The sequence below is a fragment of the Conger conger genome, chromosome 1 (assembly GCF_963514075.1).
Source record: "Conger conger chromosome 1, fConCon1.1, whole genome shotgun sequence".
In the NCBI taxonomy this organism is placed as follows: domain Eukaryota; kingdom Metazoa; phylum Chordata; class Actinopteri; order Anguilliformes; family Congridae; genus Conger; species Conger conger.
Window position 1 is genome coordinate 68516519 of NC_083760.1, and position 9669 is coordinate 68526187.

Consider the following 9669-nt stretch of genomic DNA (forward strand, 5'->3'; position numbering starts at 1 on the left):
AACATTGAATACAAATGCGAAGCGAGATACTTGACTGTCGCTCAAGTGGGCGGTCACTAAACATGTTCAGAACAATTTCTGATTTTAGTAGGCTACGAACAGAATCTCTCTCTCTCTCTCTCTCTCTCTCTCTCTCTCTCTCTCTGTCACACACACACATACACACACACACAGTCTAAAGTCTAAAAAGCAATTGCTGCTTTTACAATTTTGTATAGATTTTTAATCAAACATCTTGATAGAAACATGAGATCATGAGATTTACGATTTATCCTCCATTAAACCTTGAAATGTGAATGTTCTGCAGAAATATATATAGGAATATGACGTTTTAAATTACCATTGTGATATAGAAAAATTAAGCGTAAATATGTCGGACCAAAAAAACTTCTGAAGACATTTTATTTATACAGAATTACTCAAGTTTAACTGTAGGCGGAAAGCAAAATGGTCACAAGGAATTCACTCGTTTTCTTTTCAGTGGTGGCCATATAAAGAGGCGACCACTTGCACAAATAGGTTATATTTCCTTTCCGTTTAAATTTGAGGTGTTGTGTTGGGTCTTGATAAAAGAAACACCCTTCTGAGAGGGTGGGGGTTCGTCCATTCTTCTTATACAATTATTCACATTATTTTATGCTAGGCTGAGCGATCTAATTTCTCCATGATCAGCTAATTGCGGTGGCAGGTAATTACGTGCAGTTTACGTCGCAGAGGGCTTTTACAAGTGCCCTTCGGATTATTGAGTTGCTTTGTAAATTACCATATTTGAAAAAATCTTCTCGATCCATTTCCCGGTGCAGGGGCTAGTTTCTTTTCTTTTCTCTGGGCAGAATTTTTCGAAAGCACGCGATATTAAACACATTTTGTTCGTGCTCAGTGGTCCAGAATAACGCGGCCATTATGGCAATGAGTGGGACAGGTTTTAAGCTTGATTTCATGATGGCAATATAGACCATACATGTGGGAAAAGAAGGCTTTAAATTGGGACATCTGTTCAATGGGGCTTACAGTTGGGCCTGACCGAAAAGAACAACCTGCGCGCCACCTTTTGAACTTACAGGAACTCTTAGTTCGCAAGGTTCATTGGGGTTCGTGGAGGAACTAAATAGGCAGTAATAGACAACACCGTTTATAATGCAAATGTATACTTTGGGATGATAAGGAACGAACATGTGTGTCTTTATGGAGTGCACGTTTGAAGTTTCTCATTTTTAACAAAAACAGAGTGTATATTTTTGAAGTAGCGATAGGCTATAACATGGGCCGGCGTCAACATGTTTATTATGACCCCTTCCCCAAGCCAAAGTAAATCTCCTCAAGGACCAACACTGGTATTTATTGTATAGTTATTTAGCCTACATGTAAGCCAAACTACATTTAACAATCTATAGTCTACATAAAGTAAAATACTTGTGGATAAAATTATTTCCCATCTTAAAAAATCTGAAACTCCAAGGTCTTCTTAACCAACAAAGGAAAGTGTGTTGCATCAAGTGACTGCGGGCTTCTCCTTCAAATGCCAACCTATCCGTGAATATTTAGGTAAATAGCCACCTCTTCAGTCTCGCACGTTCCTTTAAACCTCGTCGAAGAGCTTGAACACATGTTTTGATTACACCAGAGGTGGCATAGCCGCTCTCCTGTTAATCGTAATTAAGCTCAATTCCCAAAGTAATATTTATCTTCCATACGCTTCTCTTGTAACGGTAGACCGTGTGGAGGAGATGCTCTTTAGTCGTCAGGTTTTAGCTCATATGCTCATGTGACTGGACAAGCCGAAGCTTAATCGATAATGTCTTGGAGAAAAACACGGTACGTAGACATCTAATCTCTAAACTTTTCTGTTTTTAATACACTTACAATTGTTCAACTACAACTTTATCACGAAGGAAATGCGTTCGCGGTGCGCGATTTGGCTTACTTAGTGTGCTGCAAAAAAACCTGCGTAGTCTCTGGTAGATCTTTAATGTGTGCTTCAAAATATAGTTTTTGGTTTGTTAACATATCATTTTGGTTAATTTACTATTAGTAGGATTGTTCTCGCACTTGCAGTAATTACAGTACCTTAATCGACTTTTATTTCTGCCGTATTCTAATCAAAATGTTATCTTGAAGAACTTTTCAAATGCTTATGTTCGTTTACAAGTGCAACAGATGTTTGGAAAATGAGTTCAATCTCTACAATATTTATTAAAATAATAGTTTATATTTTTGTGCACTTAATTTTTAGCATAACGTTAAATTTGTTCTAAAAAGAAGAGAAGCCGATAGTTCTTGCCTTTGTGTCCCTATGTTATAATATAAATATATAAAATACTAAATCTGTTTGTCAAATTACTTTTATTTTATTTTTTTCGTTTTACCTTTTAAATTCATACTGAATATAGCCATATAATAATAATAATAATAATAATAATAATAATAATAATAATAATAATAGATTCTGACTTTATACTCTATACTACTCTACTACTACAAATTATACTGTTTACGTGTCGAGAGATTTAAAAAATAATCATGGGACAACCTAATATCAAGTAGCTATATTGGAACCAAAACAATCGGGCCGTCATCGAATATGACTTTTTCAAACAGGTTATGATCCGTGATGATATAGCTGTTGTTTGGTTTTTGTTTTAGGTTTAAGAGCCATCCTGTTCCCTTTTTTTTTTTTTTTTTTTTTGTTTATTCGGCCATGTCTCGAGTTGATCGGTGATTGTAAATTACACCCAAAAAGCTGCTGTCCAAATCGAAGAAACAGAGAAATTAATCTGACCCCCCATCCATCATAGTGTGTAATAAAGGAGGCGACATGGGTTAGGCAGATGATATGATGAATAATCCGTGGTCGTTTTAATTAACTTTTCGCTGTCCTGTAATGACCAAGCTGGTCAACAGACCCGGTCAATAAGCATGTTAATATCAAACAAATAAAACCGCGGATGATTAAAAACCTCCCGCTTTATTAAATTTGAAATTCAAATGAAATTTATGCTGTACATGCTCACGGCATAGTAATGGAGTCCAACCATTACTGAGAAAGGACGCAAGAGTTCAAGGCATACACGTGCTGTACCTGGACATATAGTTTAGCGTGTATTATGTAACAACCCGTTACAAGTCTAACGCATGAAAATAGCCCCAACTATAAAGAATCCGCAACATGTGATAAGAGGACAAAGTCTGATTTTATATATATATATATATATATATATATACAAATAACTGTAATTTCAACAAAAAGACTCTAATTTAGGCCTATATTTTTGACTATTTTTAAGCCTAAATGATCTTCCATCTGTTAATTATGAAGGAATCATGTGTATAAACATACCAAGGCGTCATTATTATACTAAAATTGTCCAGATTGCCCTCTGAAAGTGAAAGGCAAAATAGTGATAGCCTATATATCCAAGCAAATACAATCTTCAGTAAAGAAGGGGCTAAAATATATCGTGAGTGAAATACCACATAAAACAAATGTCTACATTCGGGGTGAATTAAATGAAACGAGAAGGGCTAAAGCGATGAAGTTAATTCCTTTTTATTTGTTAAGCCGCGTTCTCTCCTCGCCCCACCCATCCCTCCTCCAAGGCCGGACAACCACGCCCTCTCAACATGCTTAAGTCATTCAACAGCAAACTCAAATAAACACGGCATTCACTTACGCATCCGCATGCACCTGAAGAACTCGCAAATATCAATTATGATAACAAGCCATTCATATTCAGAGCTGTGCAAACTGTGTCAATAACGAAAAGGAACATAATCAAACAAAGATACACTATGAAATCATATGAAATATACATGTTTTGCACGTAAATGTCAACTTACCATCTTTGGTTGCTGAAGCCAATTTAATATCTTGCTGTAACGGGGCGCCTTCTGTAGGGAGGGTGGGAGGGGGAGAGAGAGAGAGAGAGAGAGAGAGAGAGAGAGAGAGGGGGGGGGTGAGAGAGATAGAATAATGGAATATACGACATTCGCCTGTTTTAATAAAAGTAGTCAACTTAATTGAACACAATTACAGTTCAGTGAACTTTTCATAAAACACGGTTTGGTTCTCCTGAAAACAAAAAGGCCCTTTGTATCCCATGCCATAGTTGTTTTTATTAACCGCTTTCAAGTAAATGACGGCAATTTAATGTAAAACCTTGGGAGAAAATTGGATAAAATTGTTAATAAAATGTAAAAAATATTTGACTTAACACTGTTCCATTTGACATTTAGAGCAGCATGTACGGAGAAGACAAAGTTCGAACGCTTATGATGCGACAGATGAAGATCATTATTATGATGATGATTATGAAAAAGATGATAGCGAGGATCATCACAATGATGATGCTGGTGATGATGATGAACAACAAGAACAGCAATAATAATAATAATAATAATAATAATAATAATAATAATAATAATAATAATATACGAAGAAGAAGAAGAAGAAGAAGAAGAAGAAGAAGAAGAAGAAGAAGAAGAAGTATCATCATCATCATTCCCATTATACAATAATAATTTATATGGTATACCTGATGTCATGGAAACTTTCTAAGTGTTTATTCCACGCTCCCTTAACTTACCTTCTTCCGTTCTTTTATGAGGGAGGGGTGGAGGAGGGGGAGGAGAGATTGTCTGAAGTAGTCTATTGATGACCTCACGCTAGAATGTGGCAGAGTGGAGGTGTCGAAACTCTGATTGGTCGCCCGTGTCCCAGCGGTACTTCAAAGCCGGAGAGGACCTACAATTGTGGTGGAATGGGCGGAACACATCATTGTATTGCACACCTCTAAAAAAACAGAGCTCTGATTTATAAATATAAAAAGATCCTCGGAGGAGGGCACTTTTTTGTGATGGCTACTTCACTTCTAGGGGTGAGTCTGAGGATTTTCTTGCTGGTTTAATTAGTTCTTTTATTGTCCGGCGAGGGGATTAAAATTACTTCGGTCAGAGTAGGAAAGTCAGTCACTTGATTATGTTTTAAGCAAGTGGGTCGCGCGCAAGAGAGAGAAAGAGAGAGAGCCCGAATTACATTGACGAAAACGAGACTGGAGTGAACTTTTTCTGTCACCCACCTACTGATGCACCCACGATACTTGTGTCTGATAATCCGTAAATCTTTTTCATAAACTTTTACGTTTTCATCATATTTTTGTTTTTGTGCGTTCTTGTTCATTCCGACCTACAGGTATGTTCCTATCTGCATATGCTGTAACTCAAAACAACTCGGGACCTCTGTTTGGCTAAGTAAGCCGATGAAAGCCAATAGTATTTTGCAAAGTTACAAGTATGTCTAAACATACTGATGTGAGCTGGAAGTCCTCATTTCGATCACTGTATTACAGTTGTATCGGTACTCAGTAAGGAAATGGTAATGAAGTCGAAATGCTTTTAAAGGCCATGTTTGTATAAAAATAACTTATGTCTATTATTTGTTTTGTCTAGGAGGAGCCGAGGTTAGGATCGACTCCTTTAGCCATGTTAGCTGCCACCTGTAACAAGATTGGGAGTCCGAGCCCTTCGCCTTCCTCCATTTCGGATAGTTCCTCCTCGTTCGGGAAAGGCTTTCACCCGTGGAAGAGAGCCACCGCCAGCAGTTGCAGCCTCGGCTCTAGCCTCTCTGGTTTCGGCGTCTCAGGAGTTTCCAGAAACGGAGCCGGACTGACGGACTCCTTTGGCTCGAACAGTTCCACGGGATCCAGTGCCTTTTCCCTGACGTCTGGCACCTCATCTAATTCCCACTTTGGAAACGATTATTCTGTTTTCCAAGCATCTGTTTCAAACAGTTCGCAAGAGCCCAACCACCAGCCAGTTTTTATTTCCAAGGTGCATACATCGGTGGACAGTTTGCAAGGTATCTATCCAAGAATGAGCGTTGCGCATCCATACGAGTCGTGGTTCAAGTCTTCCCATCCTGGTATACCCACGGGGGATGTTGGCACCACTGGTGCTTCAGCGTGGTGGGATGTCGGAGCGGGGTGGATTGATGTGCAGAACCCGAATGGGGCTGCACTGCAGACGTCCTTGCATTCCGGGGGGCTTCAAACGTCGCTGCATTCTCCTCTAGGGGGGTATAATTCCGACTATTCCGGGTTGGGTCACTCTGCTTTCAGTACTAGCGCATCCCCGCATCTGTTGACTACCGGTCAGCATCTGATAGACGGGTTCAAGCCGGTGTTACCCTCTTACCCAGATTCTAGCCCCTCTCCTTTAGCAGGGGCAGGTGGCACCATGTTGACCGGAGGTCCCACGTCTTCTTTAGCAGGATCCCCTCGGTCCTCAGCGCGACGCTATTCAGGCAGAGCCACATGCGACTGTCCGAACTGCCAGGAGGCAGAAAGACTGGGGCCGGCGGGAGCGAGCCTGCGTCGAAAAGGGCTTCATAGCTGCCATATTCCAGGGTGCGGGAAAGTCTACGGGAAAACTTCGCATCTCAAGGCTCACTTACGATGGCATACTGGGGAAAGACCTTTTGTATGTAACTGGTTGTTTTGCGGGAAGAGGTTCACGCGATCGGATGAGCTTCAGCGACACCTTCGCACACATACCGGTGAGAAAAGGTTCGCCTGTCCGGTCTGCAACAAGCGATTCATGCGCAGCGACCACCTCAGTAAACACGTTAAAACTCACAGCGCCGGAGGTTCCGCTGGATCAGGCTCCGGTGGCAGCGGAGGAAAACGGGGGAGCGATACCGACAGCGAGCACAGTGCACCGGGCAGCCCTCCTTGCCATTCTCCGGACCTGTTGCAACAGCCTGAATCTGTCCAGACATCGGTCATGAACGGCCACAATAACTCTATCGAATGACTAAAAACAAGACTGTATGGGGGGAAACAAGACTTTTCAATGAGTTGTAAATGTATGTGTGCCGAAAACCTGCGGGAAAAATCAACAAGGGTCTGTAGAATCTCCCCCTTCAAAAAAATGTTACGAATGAAATCACATTTGGCTTTCTGGTGTGGTAAGGACTGTTTCAATTAAAATATGTCGAATAGTATACTATTATCGATCACACGGTTGTTTACAGCCTAAACAAAAGTATTTAAAAAAACTCGATTTAAAGACAAAAATGGAAAACAGATTCAAGGGGCACAACAAGCCTTTTATTAATAAGATGAAAATATAGAGGATATTACGCAAGATGAAAAGTGGCATTTTGTCTGTAATTTCCCGTAACCTTTCACGTTTATACTTCACTCAGAACCAAACGGTGGCACTTTACACTATTAGATTTGAAAGATGCGTCCTTATATGGGCTAACCTTATCAGATCAAAATGAAAGTAGTGTTATGTAATATTCGTAATGTCCTTATTTGCCTTCATCACTTCCTTTGTGGAGTATTTGGTGGTTAATGTTTTTAATTCAGGATACACAATGTTTTTCGCGATTTGGGAACATTTGGTTCGGAAATTTTAAGTTTATTTTTCAGACCTGTAGTAATAGTAAGTTGCTAAAAAATAATAAATATCAACACACAAAAATCCTGTAATACTGGGGGAATGTAATCGCGTAGGTTAGCATATATTACACGATACTCATGTAAATGTGAGTAATGTATTTGTCCGGGAGACGATTTTGTATAGTATTTTCTAGTTGTACATTGCTTCTAGCAAATATCTGAAAATATATGGGAGTGCATTTTGATTTTCTTTCTCTTTGTCAAGAACAAAATGAAAAATGTATATGAATGTGGCAGTGGTATTTATCCTCAAGTCGGACTTGTAACTTGAGGTCTATAAGAGATGCACTTTGAATTTATTTGTAACGTTTAGAATCAATTTTCTTTGATTAAGTGCATTGTGTTTAATCACGTTTTATTTAAGAGAGCATGCAGCTATTGTATACTGACCGTTTTAGCAATTTGCGATAAGTTCACAACGGATTGGCTTTTCAGTTGAAGCCTCACAATAAAGTCAGTGTATTAACTGTATAGACTCAGTTTATTTGTTTCCAATGATTGATTGACATATGCAATTATGAAGAGGTTACAACAGGCTGCAGTTACCATTTCTACGGCATACATACAATAAATAGTGAAAAATTGTTTCAAATGTTTTTTTTTATGGTTGGGGGTTAACTGAAGAAAATGTATAGGCTTACTTGTTACATTCAAAGAAAGCGTTAAAGTATCCACGCAGGCTAACCTCAAATGATCAACTGCTGTAAAAATGTAAAAGCGTTATCATTATTAAAAAGGTTAGTGTGGGGCAAAATATGACTTCACAGCTCTATCTTATACATAAAACAGCACTATGTCACTACATAGCCACAGCTACACTCTTCTGACATACATTTAAAATAGGCTACCAAATTTCGAATCTGTATAGATCCATCTACGTACGACTATAGGCCTACTATTTTTGAACAAACCTCGAGGGTATCTAGAACACATGCTCTTTCAAAAACCTGGCTTCAGTCATAGTGAAGTCAGGCTGTTTAACTGTTTAAAATAACGACAGCGTGACATTATGCACACAACAAATTGACGTTACATGAAAAATAAAATAAAATGAACAGGAAGGAATGTAACATATATGTAAAATATTCAAAATTTCGAGCAGCATGTTACTTTCATAAAAACGTAAGGTTAAAATGATTTCAAATGCTTCAACTGTAATGAAAGGCCAAAGTTCAGCTTAAATCTGAAATGCATTGGATATTAAATGAGTGAAAAGGTTATATATTTAAAACTATTTGGCAAATCCCCACGAACTGTAAAAAAAAAAAAACAACAACAAAAAAAACCCAAGAAACGTTAACAATTCAAATTATGTGAATTATGTGTAAGTTCCAGGCCGTTCGGGAAAAAAGCTATGGATTTGGCATTTAAATTACTACATAAATAAAACATCTAAGAAATATGACACGCCAATATTACGTCCTGTACTACTTTATTTTTTATAACTAACCATCTTTTATAACTTTTTTATAGGCCTATCTAACTTACTGTTTAAGTATTATTTTTTTTACATTTATTCTTATTCAATTTGTTTCTTGCCGCTTCCCATTTTGCCTTACATTTGCGTTACATTTGAAAATCCAAGGTAAACATTGGTCTCTTTTTTATTTTTGAGTATTGCCCGTTAAATTGAAAAATAAATGTACTCTTTGATTTGTGATTTTGCACTACATTCGCGATCAATGAATAGCACCTACCTGTGTGAGGCGGGTCTCACCTGAGTGGGACAGGACTTACTCTTTGACAAACAATTGCATGAGATTTGTAGTGACAAATGTGAATCAGCATTTGGGCTTAACATTTTATGTAATAAGCAGTCCACACTTTCAATTATTGTCTTATGTTTGACAGAAACTATCCGTAACCGCCTCCTAAACTCACATCGAGCGTCAACCTATTCTTGAAAGCAAATAGAGTAGGGATCAATTCCACTGTAAAATAAACAGATTCTGGGTCCTCTGTTCAATAGTCAGAGATAATTTTGTATCAAATGTATTCATAAATCACTGTGTAGCCATACAACCATGACTTATCGAAACTAATATGTCCGCCCTCATAATATCAAATTCAAGGCAAGTTATGTTATCATGTGAAAAAAGCGGCACTGTTTCACCAATTTTAAAAAACCTTTTACTTTTTAAGTATATATCCTTAAATATACGGTAGGCCTATGCTCCGGTTTGTTGTCGCTGATTAGCAATTATTCAGT

General features: G+C 38.3%; 1 protein-coding gene across 3 annotated transcripts; it reads left to right on the forward strand.

Annotated features, from left to right (window-relative positions):
* Window positions 1-1681: 1681 nt before the first annotated feature.
* Window positions 1682-8531, forward strand: sp8b (sp8 transcription factor b). 3 transcript variants are annotated; one of them, XM_061253190.1, is made up of 2 exons: window positions 1682-1815; window positions 5446-8531. In XM_061253190.1, exon 2 carries the CDS (start codon window positions 5479-5481, stop codon window positions 6805-6807), a length of 1329 nt encoding a protein of 442 aa, XP_061109174.1. In that variant the 5' UTR covers window positions 1682-1815; window positions 5446-5478; the 3' UTR covers window positions 6808-8531. The 3 variants fall into 3 exon arrangements, with proteins under 3 accessions (XP_061109174.1, XP_061109167.1, XP_061109159.1); XM_061253183.1 differs by lacking the exon at window positions 1682-1815 and adding an exon at window positions 4694-5188 and having other exon boundaries at window positions 5446-8530; XM_061253175.1 differs by lacking the exon at window positions 1682-1815 and adding an exon at window positions 4694-4874 and having other exon boundaries at window positions 5446-8530.
* The last annotated feature ends 1138 nt before the right edge of the window (window positions 8532-9669 follow it).

What these genes read in the sequence shown, in the direction of transcription:
- sp8b (XM_061253175.1), top strand. Translation starts at nt 4,854, where the DNA reads ATGGCTACTTCACTTCTAGGG. An exon ending in TGGCTACTTCACTTCTAGGG is followed by an intron (nt 4,875 to 5,445) that starts GTGAGTCTGAGG and finishes TGTTTTGTCTAG; the next exon opens with GAGGAGCCGAGGTTAGGATC.